General features: G+C 41.6%; 2 protein-coding genes across 6 annotated transcripts; both read left to right on the top strand.

The window, feature by feature from the left end:
- Positions 1-203: 203 nt before the first annotated feature.
- Positions 204-24,923, top strand: DNTTIP2 (deoxynucleotidyltransferase terminal interacting protein 2). Of its 4 annotated transcripts, none has more exons than XM_049807316.1 (8): positions 204-216; positions 15,578-15,618; positions 16,699-18,428; positions 19,953-20,088; positions 20,784-20,879; positions 21,263-21,427; positions 22,573-22,682; positions 24,770-24,923. In XM_049807316.1, the coding sequence occupies exons 3-8, from the start codon at positions 16,699-16,701 to the stop codon at positions 24,861-24,863; spliced, it is 2,331 nt and encodes a 776-aa protein (XP_049663273.1). In that variant the 5' UTR covers positions 204-216; positions 15,578-15,618; the 3' UTR covers positions 24,864-24,923. The 4 variants fall into 4 exon arrangements, with proteins under 4 accessions (XP_049663273.1, XP_049663275.1, XP_049663272.1 ...); XM_049807318.1 differs by lacking the exon at positions 204-216 and having other exon boundaries at positions 15,515-15,618; positions 16,699-16,776; positions 17,134-18,428; XM_049807315.1 differs by lacking the exon at positions 204-216 and having other exon boundaries at positions 15,515-15,618.
- On the top strand, positions 2,314-14,629 carry GCLM (glutamate-cysteine ligase modifier subunit). 2 transcript variants are annotated; one of them, XM_049807331.1, is made up of 7 exons: positions 2,314-2,602; positions 5,579-5,644; positions 7,429-7,513; positions 8,263-8,334; positions 9,589-9,791; positions 11,036-11,150; positions 12,887-14,629. In XM_049807331.1, the coding sequence occupies exons 1-7, from the start codon at positions 2,483-2,485 to the stop codon at positions 13,054-13,056; spliced, it is 831 nt and encodes a 276-aa protein (XP_049663288.1). In that variant the 5' UTR covers positions 2,314-2,482; the 3' UTR covers positions 13,057-14,629. The 2 variants fall into 2 exon arrangements, with proteins under 2 accessions (XP_049663288.1, XP_049663289.1); XM_049807332.1 differs by having other exon boundaries at positions 2,323-2,602; positions 8,278-8,334.
- Positions 24,924-25,123: the final 200 nt, after the last annotated feature.

Genomic DNA, 25,123 nt, shown 5'->3' with positions numbered 1-25,123 from the left:
GGCTCGCCCCGGCGCGACGCGGCGCCGCCCGCACCTACCTCGAAGAAGCCGGCTCTGCCGCCCATCCTGCGGGGCTGCCGCCGCGCCGCCTCCCGCCGCCGCGGCACCTTCCCCGGGTCCCCGCGCTGCGGCCAATCAGGCGGCGCCCGCCTCCCGCGGGGGGGGGGGGGGGGGTAGGAGGGGACCGGCGGCAGCGCCGGGCCGGGGGAGGCGGCGCCCGGACCCCCGCCGCTGCCCGGCGGTGCGCGTGGGGCGGCTGCCGAAACAGTTCCGTGTGAAGCCAGCAGCGGCAGCCCGGGCAGCCCGCAGCGGCGCGGGGGAGCGCCGGGACCTCGCACAAGCCAAGTTCTGCAGCTCCCGGTGTTCAAAAACCGGGAGAGAAGCGCAATAGTCACCCTCCCCGCCCGGAGTGACGCTTCAGCGGCATTTCATTCAAACAGGCGATTTATTTTTCTTTGATACTGCAGGAAACCAATCGCATTTTTTGCAGATCTGAAGTAGCTTAATGAGATAACCCGCAAAAATACAACTGACCATGAGCTAGAAAACCTCCTCCTCTCTTTCTCTGATAGGTTACCTTACGTTTCAGGGGCGACTGGACTGCCAACAGAACTCTGCTGAGATCCCTTCTTCTCCTGTGATGCCTTCCTGCCGCCACTGAGAATTAAATGCGTGACATAAAGCAGGACAGAGGCTGAGACTTTTTTTCCTCCAGCCAGTCTTCATTACCTGATATCCCTTTTCTAGAGCTAAGGTAATCCAATATCAGCAAATTCTACAATGCTATAAAGGATCATTGCTTTTTCACTGCCATAAATTTCCATTAGAGAGAAAGATTTATGCTATGCACTGTTTGAAAACCTTCTGCAATCTCCAAATGTAACCTGCTTCCATACAATTACAACCATCAAAGCTACTTAAATGAAATATCAAAGAATAAACTTCACCAAAAGAAAAGGCCTCTACTGGAAAGCCAGAAGGCCGATCAGAAAGACCCAACAGGACAGAATTCGCTACTAGAGTAAATATGCGTAAAGCTGTGGAGGTGTATGGTTAACCCTTGGGCCATGTTAGACCTTCTGGATGCGCATGTTAAAGAAAAAAACCAAAATTACTGCTTTTCCAAATAGGCTGACATTTCTTTCAGTATATTTCGCTTCCAGATGCTCTGTATTCACACAATAAGGAAAACATTTCAAATACATGAAAGTAATCCAATATGGAAAAGTAATCAGAACACAAATATAAAGAACATTTAAACTAACCTTCTGTACCAGAAAGCCATCAGGCAGTGCTTCAGACTGACAGAAGTTATGCAAATTGGTTCTCTGTATTAGTGCAACATGCAGCCTGGGGAAGGAAAATCTGTTAGGAACACAATTCAAATTTCTGTGCTGACAGCAAAATTACAATTTGTGGTTTACTGTTCCCTTTAACTGTGGGGGGAAGCCTGCCCCCCCCCCCCCCCCAAATCCCCAATACAGAAGGACTTCTATGTTCAGAGTGCGGCTTTCCAGAAGCCACCCGGTCTTAAAAGAAATCCTCAAACCATAATCCTTCAAGTTTCACCCGGTGTGGCTTCACTGAAATCAGCTGGTGTAAAACTGGAGTTGTACGTCAAGTTTTATGTTTCATCAAAACGTAAACATCACTGAACTAAATAAGCATTTGGTTTCCTTTTTGGGGCCTTCTACCTCAGCATCCACCAACGGCTATCTGTGACTTAAAAGCGTCATGACTAAAAGTCAGACGGCCTCGTTAGTTTTGCAGAGCAGCTACCGAAGTAATGTTTGGAGGCGATGACACCGGGCCCACCAGCGCGACTCAGGGCACAGGCACGGAGCCCTCTCTAGCCCGGCAGGCGGCTCGGGGCGGGCTCCCCGGCCGCTGCTGGGGGCCGAAACGGAGGGGCGGGGGGGCGAGGGTGTCACCGAACGCCGGCCGCTCCCACCCGGCAGAGCCACGTGTACTCCAGGCGCTCCTCAGGGCCCGACGCCAGGGCCGGCTCCCGCGTCCGCTGCCCCCCCCCCGCCCCCCGGGCCGGACCGACACACGGACCCCGGCTCAGCGGCCGCCACGGCCCGCCCGGGGCGGGGCAGCACCGGCCGCGCGCTGCAGGGCCCGCCCCGCCCCGCCCCGCCCCGCTCCGCGTGCAGCGCCGCGGCCGCCGCCCAGGCAGCGCTGCCCGGCGAGGGCAACCGCCTCGGGAGGGGCGGCGCGCAGGCGCGTGGCGGGATGGTGAGGCGGCGCTGGCGCGGCCGGGCTGGTGTGGTCCTTCCCGCGCTGGGCCCGCCCCGCCGCCCATTGTCCTCGTGCCATGTGACCGGGGACGGTTACAAAGCATCCCCCCCCGCCCCCCGGGCGCCGTTATTTGTGCTGAGTCACGGCGCGGCGCTGCTCGGTGCCGCAGGTGTCGTGGGGAGCCCGGCGACCGCCGCCGCCGCCGCCGCAGCAGCAACAGCAGCAGCGCCCGGCTTTCACCATGGGGACGGAGGGCGCCCGCGCCCTGGTGGAGCGGGCGGCCGCCCTCACCCTGCAGACCGGCAACCTCCTCAACTGGGGCTGCCTGCGCAAAAAGTGCCCGGCCACCCCCGCCGAGGAGGTGAGCGGAGCTCGGCGGCCCGCGGAGCTTCCCCTCGGGGCGCCGCGGCGGGCGCTCGCCTCTGAGGCGGGGGGGCGGGCTGCGGCGGGCGCCTGCGCGGCTGGGGGTAGGGGGGGCCGTGCCGCGCGGCTGCCGAGCGGCCGCTGCGGTTCCCGGAGGAGCGGCGGGTTACCCCGCCGCCGGCGGGAGCGGGGACGTCCGGGCAATCGAGAGGTTACCCGGAGGCGGGCTTGTTCTTCTGGCGCTGCGCAGCCCGGCCTGGTGCCCGTCCGTCACCGAGGGGAGAAGGGTTTAATTGCCCTGACGACCGCCTCGGCGGCGCCCGCCCTCCGCGCGCGCCGTACCGCTCGCGAGGTGCGGGCCGGGAACGGCAAAACGGGCTGTCGTCGTCTTCGTCTCTTTCGGGTGTTCTGGCCCGCTGGGAAGTCGGTCGGGCCGGTCCCAGTCCGCGGAGCGGCACCGCGGGGCTGGCCTGGCCGCCGCCAACCGCCGGCCTGGCGGCGGGGTGCGTGGGGAGGGAAGCCGGCCGGCTGGCCGTGCTGGGGAGCCCCGGGGAGACGGCCAGGGCAACCCGCGCTGGCGACAGCGCACAGAAGCCCCCGCGCCCCCGGCGGCGCTTTGCTGTGTCCGAGTCCTTTTCGGAAGGAGCCGGACCGCGTTTCTGCTCTCGGGGGATGAAGGCTGAAAACGCTTGCAAGTCGAAGTACTGTTTGTAACGGCAAAGCAGAGCCCTGATACCTCTTGAGCAAGAGAAGGGTATGAGTAGGTCTGAGCTTGCGTTACAAGTGATGAAACCTCTCTTTTCTAACCTGAAATTAATGTGACTTCTTGGTGGTGACAGGTCGCAGGAAAATTAGCCGTTGCTGTCTTCTTTAAAGAGTGTAGCTGTCATTCTTTTTTAAAAAGTTGAAAGAACTTCTAAATCACCACTTTAAAACTATTACCTTTAGCAGTATGTCTCAACACTTAGAATAGTCCTGATAAAATTCCTGGAGATCCTGTGGCCACGAACTTCAGAACCACTGTATTTACTGTCTCGTCGTGACACAGTCAGCTGAAAACAGTCAATTAATAATGAGAAGAGCTATGCATTTGGCTGATTATTGCTATGTAGTGGCACTACTGAAAATCTGAAACTTGGTGACTGGGAGGATGATGTAATGAGAAGGAAGAATTCATCATACTTTTATTTACTTGTCGTGTGGTATTAACTTTTTTATTTGGCCTGGTTGCTTATTACAACGTTTTGTGATCTGTGAAATGGGGCTAGATTCTGTAGCAAAGAGATAGCTGTATTGTAATGGCCACCCTTGTGTGAGTAGTTTCTGGAGGGTTGTTTTTTAAGAGTGGCCAGTGTGCGTGACTAATCAGTTAAGGTATTTAAATTCTTCTATTTACAGGGAAATCTGCATTTAAACATAAGGCTGCCTGCTTTCCAGAGTTGCTGGAATTCCAAAGGCAAATAATTGGCATTAATCATCAGAAATAAATTGGCTTTTAACTCTTTTGTTTGGTGTACTTAGTGTGTGCATAGTTCTCCGTGGCAGAATGTGAGCTAAAATTTTGCAAACTATGAACCCTAACGTTAGGAGTTTGGGAACGTAGCTGTATTTGGAAAAGCTGATCACAGCAGTCGGATACACTGTGCTTTTCACATGTGTTGAGGGCAGGGGAATGGTGTGCTTTGGAGACAGAGGCTCGTGCATACAAACTGCAGTAGAAGTACAAAGTGTAACAGCTGCAAAGTAGCAATATATAGAATATACATGTTTAGCACTGTCTCACTTTCCCTCAGAAAGGAAAAAATAACATTATAAGTTGCATCAAAATAGGCTAAAGAGTTCCAGCATTGTGGATAGCTATTTGGGGGTGGGGTGTCAATTCTTGCCTTCTGACTCAGTTATTTTTTTCATGCCATTGTAAATGATTGGGAAAGAAGGTATAGAATTTGCACTCACAAAGTATTATTACTGTATTATGTCTTAAACTTTGTGATAGCCATTTCTAGTAGGGAGGTTGGCTTATAGTTTGTGCATGGTATTATGAGCTCTCTGAATTAATGTTAGGTGTCACAGGAAACTGCTATTTAATGGTACAAAAAGTAGGTACCTGCATAATTATAAAATATATTGCTAAAAGTGAAGTAAAGCAGCAACTCATTAAAGTGGTCCTACCTGTGGCAGATAGCAGTCTTGACAGTACATTTCCTTAGCCTGCAGAGTAACAACTCCTGAGTTGTATCAGAGGGAAGCTAGAGCGTTGGTACAGCTGAAGCACTGGTACAATATGCAGTTAATTAGCTGATTTAGACTTAATAGTTATGCCTTAATATGTTCAAGAAAACCCATGATCAGAATCCCAAGTCGACTTAATTTTGCATCTGTAGATGCAGGAAAAATGCAAGTGTGGGGTAGAATCAGAAGGTTCCCCTTTCAGTAATGAAGGACTTAAAAGCATTAGTGGTTTGGCACAGTGGAATAGGTAGGCAGTAAATGAAAAGGATCAGATGCATCTTGGAAAGAGAAGTATTTAATATAATGAGTATTTAGTGATTGATTGTAAAGTCTCATTTCTAACAATGTCACAGCATGTATGCTATTATCTGAGTACAGTGTAACTTAAGAATCTCTATGCAAAAAAAAACCCAACCCGAAACGAACAAAAAAACCAACCCACCCCACACCCTAGTTCTTGCTTGCTTAGTATTGTTCTTTCCTTTAAAGATGGCATTGGTCTGAGAAATAAATGAAATACAGTACTTGTGGTACTGCTAAAATGCTTTGTGAAAGAGGAGAGGAAAATATCTAAGTAAACCAGTTTGAACAAGTTTCAGGTGGAAGCTATGAAGGAAGAATCTTCTGTGGTTGAAGGAATTGTGTCATTAGTCCATCTGCTCAGTCTACACACCTATGAATCATTGTATTTCTGTGCAGCTGTAACATACCTACACTTAAGTATGAAAAAAATATTTTGTAGGTGCGGGACTGCATTCAGAAAACGCTGACTGAATGGAGCTCAAAGATTGGACCAGACCTAAATCAGGTGGGAGAGGTATTAAGCATGTTATCCATGTTACACATCAAACCAGAGAAGTACGTAGTTGGTTACACCTTTTAAAATACAAATGAATCTATTAAATTTCTGTAAAATTATCTGCAGCTCCAGATATCCTGAAAGAGTATTTCTCACACACACCCTTTTTTTGTTTAAAATATATTTAGTAAATTTGGAGAGGTTAAGAAATACCAAAGTAAAGAATCCTGTTGATGGCAAGTAAGACAATTCTTAGCAAAATAAAAGTCCTGGTCTGTAAGTTTTCAAGTTAATTGTTAGGGAAATCACACACAAAAAAAAAAAAAATCTGTGTACCTTAGAAGTTTGCCGGCATGCTTGTAAAAACTCAATGGAGAAACTATGGAGACGATAAACTAGATAGCTAAAGATCATCCTGTTTAGAGGGAAACTCTGAAGCGTAGCCTTGGTTGTCTCAGAAATATTTCTGAAGATGCAGAAGTGGCAATTTTTCCCTTAAGAGCTAAGGACTTCCACATAATTCTTAAAACCACAGTTCTGGGCATCTGACATCAAGATCTCGCTGTATTTGCCTGCTCTTCTTTCACAGTTGCTTCTGAAATTCAGTGAAACAGTAACAGGTTCCCACTTATTATTTATTATATATCTTATTGTATATCCCACACATTATTTGCTCTGTGAAATATTAGCATGTTTCATTAAAAAACAAACAAACAACAAAAAAACCCACACCAAAAAAACAGAAAAGCTTTCATGACCATTTCTTTGGGTTTTGTTACCAGTTCTTGTGTAATGGCAGCATCAACTGCACACTGCTGCATTCCACACTGGAGTGTGGTGAGGCAGTTACTGCTGAATGATTTGTTGAAGATCTAATGATTGCTCAAGAAGAGAACATAAACATTTGCCTCTAAGATGTAGTGATCCATTTAAAGTTAATTATTTAGGGTAAGCTCAGTTTTACTGTCAAAACATGTTAACTGCATAATTCCAAATTCTTTTATAAATTATATTGGTTTCCAGTAATTAAAAAAAAAGTTAACTTTTGTTTAAAATGCTGACTGTATGGAATAACTCGAAGACTCGCTTGAGGATTTTTTGGTAGGGCAGCAAAAATTACCACAGAGTTCTTGGTTGGGGGCGGGGGGGGTGGTGTACAGTACAAAAATCTCACATAGGTAAAGACTTAAAGTCAGCTTGTGCCAGCTGATGTGAGATGGCAGCCTAGTCTTAAATGAGGTCAGAGGGTGAAGTCTCTGAAACTTCCCTAATTTTTAGTTTCAAAATTACTGTTTTAAATTTGTATTTTACAGCATTTTCACTGTAGGCTTTTCATAGGCTTCACTGAAATTACCAGATACTTCTATGCAAAGATGTTCACACCCAACACCAAAACCCCCTAATTCTGATCATGGTTTTTTTTCAGTTGGTCGTGGAGTTTTTTTTTAAAGCAAGGCATTTTGAGTTGCCACAGTGATCTGTTTACACCAGAAAATCAGAACATTACTAAATCTTATTCCAGTAATTCTTACAAATAATTTCTATATTTTATATTAGGGGTGTATAGGGCCTTTCATATAGCTTCATTTTCCTGACCTACCCTTGGAGATCAAGAAGCATTGGGTTATTTTCTTTCTGACATTGCAAAAATGCAATGTCATTGCATTTTTGTACTATTTTTTGTTTCTGACTGTTGTAAGTTTTGGGGTTTTTTAAATTGCTTAAAAACATTCTTCAGGAACTTACTGTCCCCTCTTGACAAGTTGTTCCTAAGTCTCATGTATTTACTACAGGAAATACTGGAGGTTCTGGAATGTACTGTAGCTCAAGCTATAGAAAAAATAAATCCTGAAGAAAGGGATGAGTTGAAAGTATCAGGTAAGAACATAGTAAAAAAATCTGCTGGCATAAAAATATTTAGTACGGAGTCATTAATAGGATGTTCATGTATGTATATTTTTTCCACCATGGTTTTTTTGTAATTGCGAAGTCAAATGACATCAGTGCACACTGTCATACTGTGGGTAATCGAGAAGTTGGGTAAGAAAGACGAGTTCATATTTCAAGTTTTAAAGCAGCTCGGCATTTTTCTAGTTAAACTTGCATCCCCTCAAGACATTTTAAATGTATTTTGTGAATCTTTGACTTTTCTGAAGCAAAATATTACAGATAATACTGCAATTAAGAAATAGCATTGGAAGCACATTTATTTGCATAATTTTTCCAGGTTGAATATGATGAACTTGAAGGAGGCAGTCCAAACTAACACTAGTACATTTTGAGTCTCAGTAAGTTGTGAAGAGGTCTGTTTGTACTATTATATTCGGGGGTTTTATACAGGTTGTTACAGTTATTGCTTAGTGTCTTGATGCTTAAGTCCTAGCTTTACAGCTTATTAGATCATCTAACTGGATTTCTTGTTCTGAGACTGCACAACAGCTTTGAAATTTAAGAGAACAGTGTCTTTACTGGGAGTCACCTTTCAGAAGGTTGTTTTTTCCAATTTTTTGAGTGATTGGTGTATATTCTAAGAACCCTTTACCCAAGAACTCATAAGTAGTGTATATAGAAAAAGTAAATAGATATATATTAAGTAATAGCTGGCTTGTTTAGTTATTGATTTTCAGTTTCTTCGAAAATAGCAAAACTCTTCGTCATTGGATCAAACTCTTCATCGATCAGAGATGCAGTTGACCTGGGTAAGTGTGAAACTCAAACTTCTGGTAGGGTTTCTTTACTTAAGTATTTAGAAATAAAATTAGAACCTTTTCCATCTAAGAGGTGTATGTAGTGACTGTCACAAGTTTTCCTATTAAGAAAGACTTAGGTTGTCAAGTCTAGTTACATGTTGGTTCAGTCAGTAAACTTATTAAATGTGGATCATTGTAACCTTGGGTCCAAAAACTCAAATCTGATTCCTTGCTCCAAGCAGGAGCAAGTTTTTATTCTTTCACACAAAGCTTGTTAAAAAGTGAATAGCATGTGATGTTTTAGTAACAGTGATAAAGTAGTTCTTACCAATTTTTAGTTGCCAGTTGTTTTTAATATGATGAACTTCACTGCTAACTGTGCAGTATTCCAGAGATTTTTTAGGAAGTAAGACAGTGCTGCAAGCAGCTGATGAAATGGTTAAGTTTCCTTGACAATACAATACAATGGCTGTACTGATACATAAGTTTTATTAGCCTAAGGTAGCAGTAATTGTGAGCAGCAGTGAACTTTACCACTTTGGAATATTGTTGGGCATAAGGGGTTACCAAAGATCAAAGTGTCAGATATTCTTTTCTGTTGATACCCCAGTTAATAGCCTCTTTATTGTAAATTGTAGTACCATTTGTTAAAATTATGTTGATAGAATCCTGTTCCAGAAGGAAATAATTTATTTAGCTACTTAGTTTTGGGGTTTTTTTGCTGTGAAGAGGAAGCCTCGTGACTTGCATCTTTCCTAAAGCTCAGCGATATTCCCAAGACTTGCTACTTCTCTCTGGCAATTTGAATCTCCACATTTGGTGTGCTTTTAGTCTAACTCCTCACATATATCAAATAATTCTCCTAGTCCATGCCCTGTACTTGAGTTATAGTTTGGAGTGAAAATTACAAATTTTGGAAGAAATTGAGAGTGAAGGAATCAAGAATTGTATGTCACCACTGTCTCTAGAGAAAAATTCAGTTTTAACATTGAAAAGGAGAAAAAAGTGTCAGACTTTGTTTGGTGGTGGGGGGGTTGTTTTCTTGTTGGGCTTTTTCCCCCCTCAAGAGCTACAGTTGTAACTTGGCCTTCAGCTGTATGTTTGATGGTTTGCTAAAAACTGATACACTCAGAATTTCAAACAGTGAATGGGAAACTAGCAGAGTGAAGCAGAATGTGTGGTTTTTGCTGAATTTGAAGAGTCATGCTGCTTATGCTTGTATCTTACAAAAGATTTTGCAGTGTCTCTGTTCTTTTTCCTCAGCATGTCATGCCCTTGGAGTTGCTCAGTTAGACTCGGTCATTATTGCCCCACCTCCTGTTGAAGATGGAACTAGCCTCTCCGTGGAGTATTTGCAACCTTATTGGCAAGAACTTGAAAATCTAGTTCAAAACAAAAAGATTGTTGCCATAGGTACCTCTGACCTAGATAAAACACTGTTAGAGCAGCTGTATCTGTGGGCACAGGTGAGAACAAACTTCCTACTTGTAGTATTTCTAGGACAGAGTAACTTTTGTTGGCTGTCACACAGTTATATATGGGTTTATATATAAAATATTAATTAGATGTTATTTTTAGCATCTTGTGGATGGTCGCCATGTTGTTCAAGGTAGGGGAGGCTCAAAGTGTGACTCACTTTTTCAGCATGCTTATGTACAGACCAGCAAAAGCTGGAAACCACAGGTCTGTTCAGTAGCAGGTTCCTTGAAGTACTGAAGGTTTGACTTTTGAGTGCCTTTATATTTTAAGAAGGAGTATTAACAGTACTTTAAACCTTCAAATTTATTCCAGTGACTCTGAAAACAGCTGTTTTCACTTTAAGCTGTGTTATGAATGGAGGGATTTCCCCTTGGAAAAATGCTGCTTGAATGCTAAGCTTAAATGTAAAGAGGAAGACAGACTGTGAATGAAGTGGCACAATACTTTGTTGTCCAATGTGACTAATTGCCTCTTAACATTTGAGTGATGGAGGTCTGTACTAGTATGTGCCCATGCTCATGTAAGCTTGTGGATTTACTGTTTCCTTATTAGTTCTTTCAATACTGCTTTTACAGCATTTCTTTTGTGGTATGTGAACATACTGTATCTGCATAAGAGGTCCTGCTGAGAGTCCTGATTTGTGCTCCTTGCTGTTTTGTGTATACTGAGAGGAGGATAATTGAGGGGATTAATGACCACCTGCATGGTGATCATGAATGCAGTTTGTGATGAGCAGAGAAAGAGTCAGTAGAAGAGCATCCTTTTTAACTTAATCTGATTTAGACACTTATCTGAAGGCATGGAAAACAGGAAATTATATATCCTTTACAAAAAAAGTCTGGATTTTTTTATTTGAAGTCTTTTTCAAACTAATGCCCCTATAATGGTTTTACTTGAGGGGGGGGGGGGGGGGCGGGGCGGGGGGCAGGCAGGGATGACTGCTGCTGTTTAGGGAGCACAGCAGACAGGAAGCTGGAATGGGTTAGTACTCAACTTGCTGTGGCAGCACCTGAAGTTAGATCCTATTTGTTTTGGGCTCTGTGCTGCAGGAAATTGCAGATGTAGGAGTTGCCTGTTCAGTATCATGCAGAATTAAATTAGCCTTCATACCTTAAAACAACGGTCAAAAGCAAACTGTTCAAAGCAAAATTTCTGTTCTAATAGAGGGTATGGGGGAAACAACTAAAGTACATTAATATTTTTTCTTATAAAATTATTCTGCTATTTTCAGGTGAAACCAAGTAGTAATCAGGTAAACCTAGCCTCCTGTTGTGTGATGCCACCTGATCTCACAGCGTTTGCAAAAGAGTTTGACATACAGCTGTTAACTCACAATGACCCTAAAGGTAAGGCTTTGCCAGATTAGTCAACAGAAGACTTCTAAATGCATTTATTCGGTACAAAATCAGGAATAATCTTTCTCTGAACTTCAAAGTTTGTTACACTTGAATCCTGAACAAAGGATTCTAAAAGTTTCTCCTCTATAAAACATTTCTATTTTAATTCTTGCTTCTTTTTCAAGGAAGGGGGGGGGAGGCAATCTTGCAGCCTTGGATAGTTTCTTGAAATCGTTTTAATAAGAGAAAATAAAATAAATAGCAGAACAAACTACTGAGAAATTTGTACTACATATGTTCAAAAAATAGCTTATTTCCACAAAACATAGAATGAAATGGCAGTTGTATTGCTGAAGGCCAGTAAATGACAAATGAAAATCCACTTTCCTAGAACTTGTCTGTGAAATAGCTTGCATAGAAATGTTGATGGTCAGTTGATTTTTTTGAGTAGTTTGGTAATGTTAGACATGTAAAATCACTACATGTTAAGCAGGATTCTTTCAAAGTAGTGACTTCTTAAAATAACGATATTTCAAAAAGAGTTGGTGCAAATTCTTTACCTGTTTTGTGCAGTGATTGATTTACTAAATGATTGAAGGACTTAGAGGCTTTCCTTTAGACTCTAGAACTCTCAGTTACCAGCTCCCTAGAATATTCTGGGATATTATATTAGTTTCTCTCCAATGTCATCTAATCTTCTTCACTATAATGATGCCTTAAATATCTTGCTGGAATTGTAAGGGAGAAGTCTTAAACAATATTTAGTTCATTCCTTCCCTACATTCTTCCTTATGACCAACTATTCATGATGATCATACTTTTCCTTCCTTCCCTTTTCTTCCCATTCTCCCCCTCCCCCCAAAGAAAAAAAGTATATGAAATGTTATTTATGAAGTATGTGCTTTGTAGTACCACTGTTGCAACTAACGAATTTCATCAGTGCTTGAGCATGTACCAGCACTGCTCTGGCAGTGTGCAAGATGAACTACCATTCAATCTGACGATTTCCATGTCCTGTGAAGTCCAAAGTGCAACTTGCAATTTAATAAATACTCTCTATTGGGAATCATGAAATGAAGGAGGAGGAGGATGTGGATAGAAAACAAAGCAAGTAGTGATTCCTTTATGCATTGTTTGCTAACCTTAACTTTTCTGTAATGGGCAGCTGAAGAGTATTGAGACTCTCTTTAGGGAACACTCTTCATCTAAGAGATTGTTCCCTTGACTGAATTTCCAGAGGAAACTAGGAGGATTTATACTTGCCTGCCTTTTCTGCTTTGTGGCATTCAAGCCCATTTTTCTTAATGCTTTCTGGGCCTGTGCTTATTATGAGCCCAGTTATGGGAGATGCTATAAATGTTGAGCTTCCAGTGACTGCAGAGGTAACTGAGAATGCTCAGTACTTTGCTGATTTCAGCCTTATGCTTTACACACCCCTGGCTTGTCTAGCATCTTCTCAAATTTAATTGTCATTTTTTCCTGCAAATGGCTCTGCTGATCATCTCCATTTGATATTGTAGAAATCTCAGTTAATTAGTTTTGTGGGAAATACTCAATGTTGCAAAAAAGGCATCCGGAAGATTTATTCTGTAATATTCAGCTGCTTTTACCCTACGTACGTTCTGGAAGAGTGCATCTCTGGAGTATCTGGCACTGCTTAAGATTTTTGACTGTAGGAAAGTGTTGCTTTCTGCGGCTGTTTACGTGACATTATTTAAAGCATGAATATCCTTTTTTAACTTCAGAATTACTTTGTGAAGCAAGTTTCCAAGAAGTTCTTCAGGAAAGCATCCAGAACACAAAAGCACACGAGTGGATTCCTTTATGGCTTCTCCGGTATTCAGTCATTGTTAAAAGCAGAGGAATTATCAAGTCCAAAGGCTATATCATGCAAGCTAAAAGAAATGCCTCTTAAAACACTTTCTTTTTTTCTTTTTTTTTTAAATGGCTTACTGTTTTAATTTTTGGGGGATGGGGGGAACATTGCTTTTTTTATAGAAACACTTTTACAGCAGTTGTAAAAAAGACCAAAAGTTGTAATTATTCAGTGTGATGTCAGCAGGAGTGTCTGCAGTGTTCTAACACTATTTTTCTTTCTTAATCTATTGACCAGTTAATTTAAAATATGAAATATTTTGGTTTTGTTGTTTTTAATTGAAATTATCTATAGAGAAACAGTTTAAAGTATTTTTCTTTGTATGACCAGTTCACTGTAAAATTATCATTATATTTTAGCTGCCATGAGGTAGTATAGAGAAACTTATATATTTTTATTTTTTAAAAAAATGAATTTCTCTTAAAGAGTTACTTATCTGGTAGGTACATATATTTCAAGCATTTGAGGACTAGTTTTTATAGAAAATTGTCATCTTTTATGAAAAATTACCCCAAAAAATTCAACTGGTATCTCATTACTTGGTATGTATATATAGGCAAGTCAGCTGTTTAATTTGTGTGGATGGGAAAATCGGTTTATTTTTAATACAGTGTAAAAGACCTCCATGATTTAGAAAAAAAAAATGCATCTTCCAAATTACTTTCTGACTGTTACTTGAATTTTTCTGGCTGCTTTGTGCCTCAATATGCTTTGTTTAGTGTTTTCACAAGTGTGATGGCATCTTTACTGTTTGAAATAGAAAATGTATTATTCTGTGAACATTTAAAATAAGAATTGAAAACAAGTGATGAAAAAATTTGTTAATCGAATATTGAATTGTGCCTGTCTTCTCAACTGTGGCTTGGTTTTTTTGATACTTTTATGAACTACGCAATCAGAATTGGCCAAGTCAGAGCAGATAGTAAATGTTGAAGCTGTTCACTATAGGATTGTGTAAAATGGATGACTTCTTTTGAGGTTGCCTAGGAAACTTTGTTGCTTGAGTGCCATTCAGAAATGATGTGAGCAAGGGTTAGCTTGAAGTTAGGTATATTTTTGTTCGGCAGTAGCTTAGTGCACTGGCTTTTGAATCCTAGAGAGATTGCTGTAGCTAAGGCAAGGCTTCTGGTTTAATGTACTCTTTCTGTCGAAAAGGCCTTTTCATTTCCTTGGCCTTTAAATCAGAACAGATAGCAAAAGTTCAACTTGTAGTTCAGCAGGAGCTTGATACTGAGTGTCTAAAATACTCATTTTCATTTTGATTTCAGGCAGGAGCAGGACTTTGTACTAGTAGTACTCATTAACTTGTACATGTTTTGAGATTTGGACTGTAAGGGAATGAATTTCTGTCAACATCTTTCAAATGCTGTCATGTAGGCAGCTAGTGGAAATTGAATGCCGATAGGTAGCGTCTAGAGTGCCAGCTTCCTATAATCCATCCCACTAAGTTAAAAGATTAATCTTTTTCAAGACACCATTTGAGTCCTCAAATATCTTATCTGTAGGTGGCAAATACTGGGAGATTGTCCTGGACTTCTTCAATCCTTTTGATAAATGAGATGGGAGAACTGGAACTAGAAGTGCATCAATAAAAGTTTGAATTTTTTTTCTCCTAAACAAAATGTAGTCTTTTTTTAATGTCGGGTTGGTCAATGTGTATCAGAGTTTCAGAACTACATGAGTTTCATTTCAGACTTTCCTACCAGCTTTGAGTTGTGTGCTGATGATGATTAACCACTGTCTGTAAATTCTGTCTCTGTGTCTGGCTGTTGATGTTCTGTATCGTATTAGACTCACGTGTGCTCTGTTTTATAAATTGAAATGCTAGAGAACAAGAATTGTGCTAGAAAACTGTATAGGCTGCTCTAATGGGATAATTATTTCCTTTCTGTAAACTCTTAACAGTTGGCTTGCTGTAGAAGAGCACCCTTCAAGACACGCTAATCTTATTTTTCTGGAGTCACTAACAGTGTAACGTTTTGTCAGGTTATTTCATTAATTTGTTTTGCATCAACGTGGGAGGGATGGGATTCCTTCCCTAAGAAACTCGAGAGTGTGAATTAAAAGTTGGAACTCTGGTAGGCTTTTAATCTGTGCCTTGTACGACTGCTCATCATCTCAGTAACGGTATTTTGCACTGTCATAAATGGTATTTTACACTTTGTCATAAAACGCTCTCGAGTGCCCTGCGCGCTCCTGCCAGCCGTAACCCTCTCCCCCACCCGCCGGCGCGCGCTCCCTGTGGCGCGCCGCGCTGCGCTGCCCTTGCCGCAGTGCTTTTCGGTACCAGGCCGACGCGCGGGCGCGCCCCTGGCTTCTCCGACGCGCCGGGCGAGCCGCGGCCCGCCCCCCGTGCTCGGACTGTACGACCCGGCGGGCTGAGCACGGCCTCGCTCCCCTCCTACGCGGGGCGGAGCGGGGCGGAGCGGAGCGGAGGCGGCCGCGCTCCCGCCCCTTGCGCCGCCGGAAGGCGGGGGCCGGCACGCCGAGCCTGACAAGATGGTGGCCACCAGGCGGATGGCGGCGCGGCGCTCGGAGCAGGGGGCGCGGGCCGGGGGAGGCGGCGGCGCCTGCGGCCCCGAGTCCGCCGGCGCGGTGGAGGTGAGAGGGGCCGGGAGGGGTGGCGCGGGCAGCCGGACGCCACCTGCGGTGTGAGGCGGCGGCGGCGCTGCGGCAGCCATCTTCACACGCGCACGCGGCCTCGCCGTGGGGGCCGCGCTGTGCGCAGCGGGCGGGCGGTGGAGCCCGCCGGCTCCCTGGGGCTGCGTGGTGGCGGCCGCGTAGCCCGGACCGGCGGGCAGCGAGCGGCGGCGGGGCGGGGGCAGCAGTGTGCCCGCCCGCCCGCCGCGCCTCCCCGCCCTTGCGGCAGCGGCTCCCTGCCGCAGCCCGGCCTGCGCGGCGCTCCCCGGCTGGCCCGGCCCCCGCCTTCCCCTGTCGGCGCTTGTCGCCGCTGTAGGTTGTTAAGCCATTTAATGTTAAAGGGAAGGGTTTGGTTTGTTGTTTTTGTTTTTTGGTTGGTTTTTTTTTTGTCTTTGCACTGCGGTTATTTTGGCATTTCTCTGTGGCTTTTCCACTAGGCATGCAAACACTCGCGTAAATACCGATCGTTTAGGTAGCACGGTTTATCTTGATCCAACATTGTTCTGTGTTTTGGGAAGACCCTGCTGTTGCAGAGTGTTTTTTCTTTCCAAAATTTTGAATGGCCTTCCAGGTGACTTACAAGCATCGTTAAAGGAGCAGATTATACCGAGTGTTGCGGTTGCTGTAAGGCCAGTCTGTCCCTAAAAGGGCTGAAATTGCTTACGGAAACCATTTTGGAGCACGGTCTGCCAGTTGCTAGGCTTCAGTGTTTTACAGTTGAGCAAATCTTTGAATGTTTCTGAACATCACTTCTGCATTTGCTTCCCATGATAGCTTGCTAGAACTTTTTAGAATTAGAAAATATCTGCTTGTGTTTGTTTATATGTGTGTGTTTCTTCTCCTGCCTTGACCGAAAGACAGAAGACTAGAAGATAAGCAAGGGATGGTTTGTTAACGCTTCCTCCACGTAAACAGGGCTACACAGAGACATGTAATGTGTTGTCAGCTTTAGCAGACTTGTTTAGAAAATTTTGTATAGCATCCTTTTTATGGGGTTATTTCACCTGTCAATAGCACGCTTTTTTTCTACTCCTTTTCTAGATGGCATCTGCTGAAATCAGTACTCCTGTGTCTCTGAGGATGACTAGAAGAAGAACTAAATCAATTCGTAATCAAGAGGTAATTCAGGAATCTCAGTTTGAAGAGTTGGAACTTGCAGAAACAAAGTCAGATGTCAGTGATAGCTTAGAGATGCAAATTACTAGAAATGAGAACACAACTGTTCATTCGGCACTGTCAGTTGCTGAACCGCAAGCTGATGGGGATGTGTCAGAAACAGAATCTGTGTCTGGTCTTCAGACACCTTTGTTTGTAAGAGTAACAAGACGACGACAAATTGTAGTTCCTTATCAGTCAGATTCTTCTGACAAAAAAAGACATGATAAGACAGCTTTTCTAAATAAGTTAAGCAGGGTTCTGGATGAAGATGATGTCTCTGAAGCTGAGTCTTGTTCCTCTGCTGTTTCTGGTGTCCAGATGCCTAATGTTACCAGAACTACAAGAAGCAGGCAAAGCAAAAAGCAGTTGCAGCCAGACGCAGTTCATGAAGCCCAGAGTGAAGATATTTCTGATGCAGGGTCATGCTGCTTAAGTTCTCATATGGAACCATCCATCACTACTAAACGAATTACTAGGAGCATGCAAATGAAATCACAAGCAGAAAATACTAAGCAGATTGAGAAAGGAAACAGAATTGTTTCGGAAGATGAGAACTCAATTGTGGACACCATTAAATCTGAGCCTGTAATAATTTCTGATTCTAGACCTGCTACAGAACTTGCCTCTGACACAGAAGATGCTTCCTCTGTCACTGAGGATAGTAAAGAACCCAATTCACCTAAAAGTAAATGTTCCTCCGAATCTGCCATTACAACCCAGAGTGAAGACATGAAGGAAAAGGTTTTGAGCTATGTGACACCCAGCGGTCGTACAAAAATGAAACAAAGTAACACTGAATTGCCTGGAAAAAAAGCCATAAAAAATACAGAGTCTGTTGGGGTAGATGATTCAGAGGAAGCATGTAGCCAAATAGAAGAAGAACACAGCAAAATACTGGTGAGGAAGGGGAAATCAGAGTGCATGGATCTTTCTTTGACTGATTGCATGAGTCCCAAACAATTTGTAGAATCCGATGGGCAAATAACACCAAATGAAAGCAAAAATATTCTTGAATGCAAAAGAGCAGATGCACAGCAGTCTTTCACCCATGCTGATAAATTAAGAAAGGGTGAGCAAGCCAGTCCAGTGAGCAGCCCGCAAAAGGACACAGCCGTTGCACAAAGAACTGATAGTGTTGTTAGATGCAGGATGCTTGAAATTGGTGTGGACAGTGGTGAAGACCAAACAGGAGAATATGCTGAATCTGTATCCCACGGCAGTGAAAGGTCAAGCAGTGGAAACGACTCTGTTGCGTTGTTTCTGAGCAAAGATGAAAGTGATAAATCCGAAAACAGTGATGTGGAAGACGTTGATACAGTTGAAGAGAATCTGTGTTACAAAGAGGCAGATGAGAGGACTCCTTCCCTCAACAAATCTTTAAAAAACAGTTCACTGCATGCTGAGGGGCTTTTTGTAATTGATACTGAGCCTGGCATGAGTTCCAGCCAAAGGTATTACCTAGATCAGGTAGACCAGAATAATGATGCTGAAAGTAACCATGAAGGAAGTGAGAAAGTTGAAGAATCCTCAGATCTGGAAGAGGCTGAAGAGGAATTGATAGATGAAGATGAGAAAGATGAAGATGATGACTTGTTGAAAAATAAGATTGACATGTGAGTATCTTTCTGGGAATAACTAAAGAATCTGCATTTCATTCAAGCATATGCATGGGATATGTACATTAAGTGCTAAATGATGTGGAATAAATGAGGGAGTAGTCTTACCATGTAAGTCATATTGACGTGGAAGGTAGGGTTTCACCGATTATAAAATACAAATACAGTCCATAAATTGAGGATTTGGGGATTTTTCAATTTTGTAAATAGCATAACAGAACTCTGAAATATTTAGGCATCTGGAAGCCTTGTATGTGTTTGGCTTAAAAAACAACATGTGAAACTGGCTTAAACTCGTCAGGCTGGCTTAATTGCTTATTCAGGTCACAGTGTTTTTAATTGTTGATTTTTTACTTTGGATATAAATAACAAAAAGTCCAGTAAATTCCTTACACATTGCCTAATTAGATAGTGCTTTTTAATCCTAAACAGTTGCATATACTTCTATGTTTTCAGTTCTTGTGCTGTGGGATGGTGACACTTCCAGGTGAAATCAGCCCAGCATACAATCATGGAGTAATTTAGGTTGGATGAGACCTGTTGAGCTCTTGTAGTCCAACTCCTCCTAAAATCCCTTTATATGCTTCATATGTTTAAAGCATAATATTCTGTTTAGGTTGGATAAATAAGTCTTAATCTTCTAAAAACCTTCAGGTACGCTAGAAGTCTTACAAAAAGTTAGCCAAGCATTCGGTATTAAGGCTCTATAGAAGATTAGTCACAGGTTAGTTACAACAGTAGAAAGTTGTAAAGGGCTTGTATTAATAAGCATTCAAGCTACAATAAATACCTGTTGTACCTCTTTAGATATTACCATATTTCTCCATAATACTTCATAGCTTTTAAGCATTCTTATAATCAAAAACCTCCTTTTGAGTCAGCCATCGTACATTGTTTGCAGATACGTTCCTTTGGCTGCCTGAATGAAGTAATGAAAAAAAAAATGTCTGAAGCTTACTAGCTTTTAAATGTTTTAATAATGTTATTCCTAGCACTGTTATACAGACAAGGATTTAAACATTCATATGATGAATTGTAGCTTCTTCACACTTTTCACTAAGAGTTGACAATATTTTTACCACCCACATGTTTGTCTTTTGTGGGTTGTTTTTTTTCTCTTTAGCTAGCAAGCTTCTCAATGTATAGAAGGAGGATGCTGGTCATGAGTTCTTTTGGCAAGGTTAAGCGAATTAAGAATTCAATTTTATAGAAGATAGTAATATCTAAGATAAGAATACAGCATTAAAGTTAATATGAAAGATTTGTGAAGTGATTACACAGGTACTATTCTTTAATAAACTCTCACTTCATATAATGGCATGATTTCCCCCCCACCCCATATTCTGTCACCTCTAAATTAGGTATTTCTTCTAGATACTGGGACTTAAAATCATTGCAGAAATGGAACTAAGTGGGAAGAAAAAGAAAAATAGTTTTTCTGTTTATCTTTCTTGGAAGACAGTAGATGGTTTAGTTGTATGCTTGTTACAATATTCTAATCATTAACTATTTCTCTTTTAGTTTACATCTTTCCAGCAGCATAGACCCTGGTTTGAATATCAAGAAGCTTGGAGGTTTATATATTAGTTTTGATGCAAAAAAACAGAAGCCTAGATCAAGTGTAATTAAACAACTGAAGGAGAAAAAGAAGGACCAGGTAATGTGCTTACAATTATGCAGTTACCTGTGACTACTGAAACACAAAGATGTTAATAAGGTTGATTTACTTGTTTTTAAAGAAGTATCCTGTTTTACGGTTTGCTGAGAACTTCCATTGTTTTTGGCCAAAGTGTGGATTTACGTTTGGTTTTAATGGTAAGAATTTAAATATATGTGATAACTTCAGAAACTGAAAAGCAGTGCAAATACCAGCATTATCTTGTAAAATAAAATGAAGTTGATAATGCCTGCAGTTTTGCCTAGTGGTACACAAGCTGAAGGTCTGCTAACAAGGTATTTAGTCCATAGCAAGAATGAATTTCAGTAAATAAAGGTCTATACTCTCCCTAACTCAGAATTAGCAGTTTTATTTCAAAAGCACCCTTTGAGATTAAAGGAATGTGTTATTTTCATTGAGACTGTTTTCTTAGGTTCATCCATGGTAGCCTGCTTTATTTCGGAGCATTTGCTGTCCCACTTCTTCCAGAGCTAGCCAGCTGCTTTCTGTTGTTGGCCAGAGTTCTGATCTGAATATCCCTACTACTTTCATTGTGGATCAAAGATGTTCAAGTATTGTATTACAATGCTTGCTTAGATTCTGCATGATTCCTTTAGTAGGTTCTGTAACTACGGTTAAGCAGTAAAATTTGTATCACCAAGATCTCTCCCTAACATTAAAAAAAATTCTTGCAGCTCTTGCAGAAGAGTATAATAACTCCAGATTTTGAAAAAAAAGAATGTGTCCCACCCTTCAGGGAATCGCTTCACCAGCTGAAGAAGCAGCGCAGGGTAAGTGAAGAGCTGATAATGCTTCCAATAACAAAACAAGCTTTGGTAGAAAGCCTGGTGCTGGGACTGTGTGCATATACAGGCCTCACTGGAAGTGGAGTGATAAACTGCAATTTTTAGTGTCTTGCTTGAGCCATCCTGTGAAAAGCCATCCTTTTAGTCACCAGGACAGTGACGTGAAAGATAATGTGCTCGGATGGTACAAATCTGTCATTAATAACAGTGCTGATGACCTTCTTATTATAAGGGTCATAGAATACACTTTTTAAAGGTACAGAGTTATGTTCTAAATGCTTTACCCATCTTTTGGAGGGAAGAGTTCCCTGCTCTATGCTGTCCTAGTTGCTGAATGCATATTTATTATTCTTGGTATTGCATCCTAGGCAGAGCGAGAGAAAACAACAGGTGACGGTTGGTTTGGTATGAAAGCTCCAGAAATCACAAGTGAACTGAAAAATGATCTTAAAGTTTTGAAGATGAGAGCTTCGTTGGACCCTAAGCATTTTTATAAGAAGAATGATAGAGATGGCCTACCCAAGTATTTCCAGGTGAGGAAGCAGCAGAAGGTGGCGTTGTACTGCTGAAGTTTTGAACAGCTATTCTTATTCCCTGCCTATTTTGTAGGTAGCCTCTATGTTGATTTAATTGCATAGCTTAATTATTAAAGCGTTTTGATTACTTGGCTGCAGTTTACAACTGCTTAACTCTGTATTACATATGTATATATGCTGGGGCTTTTTAATTTCGGCTGATCTCATCGTAGTGAACAAACATCTGACTTAATCTGTATTTTGAACCCTCAGTGGACTAGATCTTCACTGCTTTTTTAAAGTATTAGCCTTTTTTAACAAGTGTGTAGAAAATAACTAGCATTTATTTTCTTACTAGCTAATACAGTTTGAATGGAGACGGCTAGCTTTGTGGTCAGCCAGAATTTCTGCTGCTGTAGCTCTCAGCTTTGAAGTGGTTTGCATAAAGAAAATAATTACTGCAGAGACTATAGGAACAGGCTTCCATCTACTTCCATCTACTGTATGAGTAGTTAGCATGCTTGAATAAATTGTTTTAATTTCTTAAAGCATTACCACTTCACTCTACAGGGTGGGTCTTGTATGTTTTGAAGTTTATCAGCATAGAAAAACTTAGATGGAAGTATTCCACATAATGAGATCTGCACAGGTCTGTTTTCACTACATGAAACATATACTCCATGTATCTCCACTACTAACCTGAATCATCAGAACCGGCTAACGTGCCAGCTGGAAAAATGTGATGCATTCCAGAGACAAACTCTTGTATTAGAGCTGGATTAACCGCTATGTAGCCATCTGGTGAAACTACCACAATGACAGAGTTAAGATGGTCATAAGGGTTTCCTTTCCCTCCTTGGGAAAATGTTTAAAAGTTAAAAACTGTTTATGAATACAAGTGTTGATGCAGCAGTCCAGTGTTGAAAACTGTACAGTCCTAAAGCCCAGGCCGTCCTCTGTGCACTAAACAATGAGACAAAAACTGACTCTGCATACAATACATTGCTTAATGCTTTTGATATTTTGCACTTTCTTATGATACCATTCTGATCTTCTCTGTAGGTGTCTTTACACTTGTTGCTGAGGATTTAAAAAAAAAGGGGGGGGGCAAAATAATCAACATCTTACTGTACAATACGAATGTTTTCATTTCTGTTTTCTAGGTTGGAACTGTAGTTGATTCTCCTATAGACTTTTACCATAGTCGAATCCCTAAGAAACAAAGGAAGAGAACAATTGTTGAAGAGCTGCTTGCGGATTCTGAGTTTAGAAGGTATTTAAAAACAGTTTTGTAATTATAATATCTGATGTAAGAGAGGAGTATTTTTAACTATATAACTTTTTTTGTTGTTTTTATTCAGCTTATATGGTTTTTTTTGTATACCTCAAAGAAAACTTTTTAGTCCGTTTTAGCACTTCAGCAGCATTGCCATTGAGAAGATCTAAGGGATGGGATAATTAGACTGAAACGGCATATTTTATCTTCATAAAAGGGTTTTATCCAACTTGGGTCATCTCTTTTGGCAGCTGCTCCTAAAATAATGTCAGTATTGAAGAGAAAACATATCAGCCCTATTCTGGTTCACTTCTAAAATAAGTGTCTGCACAGGCTTACGCTAAAAACCAAGGGCTCTAAATGAGTGTGTCGTGGTTTAACTCCAGCCAGCAACTATGCATCATGCAGCCACTCACTCACTCCCCCACCACCCACCACCCAGTGGGATGGGGGAGAGAATTGGGGGGGGGGGGGGGGGGGGAGTAAAACTTGTGGGTTGAGATAAGAACAGTTTAATAGAACAGAAAGGAAGAAACTAATAATGATAATAATATTTAAATATCTATAATAATAATAAAAGGATTGGGCTATACAAGTGATGCACAATGCAATTGCTCACTACCTGCCAACCGACACACAGTTAGTACCCAAGTGGCAATTCCTCCCAGCCCCGCTCCCCACAGTTTATATACTGGGCATGATGTCACATGGTATGGAATACCCATTTGGCCAGTTTGGGTCAGCTGCCCTGGCTGTGTCTCCTCCCAACTCCTTGTGCCCCTCCAGCTTTCTCGCTGGCTGGGGATGAGAAGCTGAAAAATCCTTGACTTAGTCTAAACACCACTTAGCAACAACTGAGAAACGTCAGTGTGTTATCTTCTCATACTGAACCCAACACATAGCACTATACCAGCTACTAGGAAGACAATTAACTCTATCCCAGCCGAAACCAGGACAGTGATTTATGCCTACGCATACACTTTTTTTTGTTGTTTAAAGACTGATTAATTTTTCTTGGCATAATTGATAGAAAAGTGCTGACTGTAATTCTGTGAAAGTTGGTATGATTTCATTTTATGTCAGTCTGCCACCTGTCAGAGAAATCAAAATTGTGCTAGAAGTCTCACTTGAAGAGTATGATTGGATTAATTAATGTCTGCCTAACCTACAATTTCTGGAGTAGATTCCTTGGTTGATCCATTTTGGTATTGGTTATTACATGATGTTAATCTGCACTTCTTTTTTCACATAATGACATGTTTTCATAGTACATAATTTGGGATTATAAGGTTAATGTCAGGCTTGTAAATTAATTATTAATGTTAGGAAGGCAAGTTAGTATAGCTGTTTCTTAACTAGTTTTCTCGCTTGACCCGATTTACAAGGTGTTTATCAGAAGCTATTTTTAAAAAGTAATGTATTTGAAGTTTGATCAGTTAATTTATGTTGTGGCTAATTAAGGGCTTTAACCAGATACTTTAGCATTAGTGTAGATATTTGTCAAGTTTCAGTGTTGTAATTAAAAGCCTCAGTACTGCTCAGCATGCAGTGATGCGTTGTGGTAATGGGTGCAGGTACATAAGAATCTGTATTAGAGGTGCTAGCAACTCATATTCAGTACGTATATCCTGTTCATTGTTTAGTGTTAATCTCATCTCAGTTTTCAATCTTGAGTAGAGAAAGGTGGATTATCTTTGAGTTTGCTGAGAAGGCAGTATAAAAATGGGTATGATTTGTCCATAGTATTGTCAAAATTGATGAGCCTTCCTCCTGTAAGCAGTAGCAGTGTTTTAGTAAACTGTCCAAAATGTGATTGCATTTGCAGTGAAGAACCCCCTGGTTATGCTAAAATTAATGATTCTTCAATCAAATTTACTTCCAAAAAGAAATTTACCTGCATTTATCATTAATCTAAGTGTTGATTTCCCTTTACCTACTCATAAGTGTATAAATTTAAAGAAATCTGACTTGGAAAACATGAGAGAACTCAGTTTAGCAAATTATGTATGTAGAGCACTTTCCATGTTATCTTTTCCTGAACTTTGGTTTACTATGCTTAAAAGCAAATTATCTATTTTGTTCAGATATAATAAAAAGAAGTATCAGGAGATCATGAGTGAAAAAGCAGCTTTTGCAGCAGGGAAGAGGAATCGGAAGAAGAAGAAATTTCACAATTAAGACTTGAAGAAAAATAACAAGCTGGAACAACTTACTTGTTATAAAACTTTTTACAGAATGCTTTGGTTGTGGTGTTTTTTTCTTTTTTAAGATTGCAGGTCATGTGCAATTTACTGTTTAGGGAATTTGTTGCAGTGAGAATTTGATAGGGAGCTTTATCAAATTATCAGGTATCTAAATAATTTAGATTTTAAAAATAATTTTTATTTAAATTAAAGTTTATGTAAAAAGATAATGATATGAAAGCTTATTGTTAAATC

Source organism: Accipiter gentilis, chromosome 8 (assembly GCF_929443795.1).
Source record: "Accipiter gentilis chromosome 8, bAccGen1.1, whole genome shotgun sequence".
NCBI lineage: Eukaryota > Metazoa > Chordata > Aves > Accipitriformes > Accipitridae > Astur > Astur gentilis.
This window is presented reverse-complemented; position numbering and strand designations above follow the sequence as displayed.

Bases quoted from the DNA above. Each gene is read 5' to 3' on its own strand.
- GCLM (XM_049807331.1), top strand. From the start codon at position 2,483: ATGGGGACGGAGGGCGCCCGCGCCCTGGTGGAGCGGGCGGCCGCCCTC. The intron at 2,603-5,578 runs GTGAGCGGAGCT...AATATTTTGTAG, and splicing joins CGGCCACCCCCGCCGAGGAG to GTGCGGGACTGCATTCAGAA. The intron at 5,645-7,428 runs GTGGGAGAGGTA...TATTTACTACAG, and splicing joins TTGGACCAGACCTAAATCAG to GAAATACTGGAGGTTCTGGA.
- DNTTIP2 (XM_049807315.1), top strand. From the start codon at position 15,517: ATGGTGGCCACCAGGCGGATGGCGGCGCGGCGCTCGGAGCAGGGGGCG. The intron at 15,619-16,698 runs GTGAGAGGGGCC...CTCCTTTTCTAG, and splicing joins AGTCCGCCGGCGCGGTGGAG to ATGGCATCTGCTGAAATCAG. The intron at 20,880-21,262 runs GTAAGTGAAGAG...ATTGCATCCTAG, and splicing joins AGCTGAAGAAGCAGCGCAGG to GCAGAGCGAGAGAAAACAAC.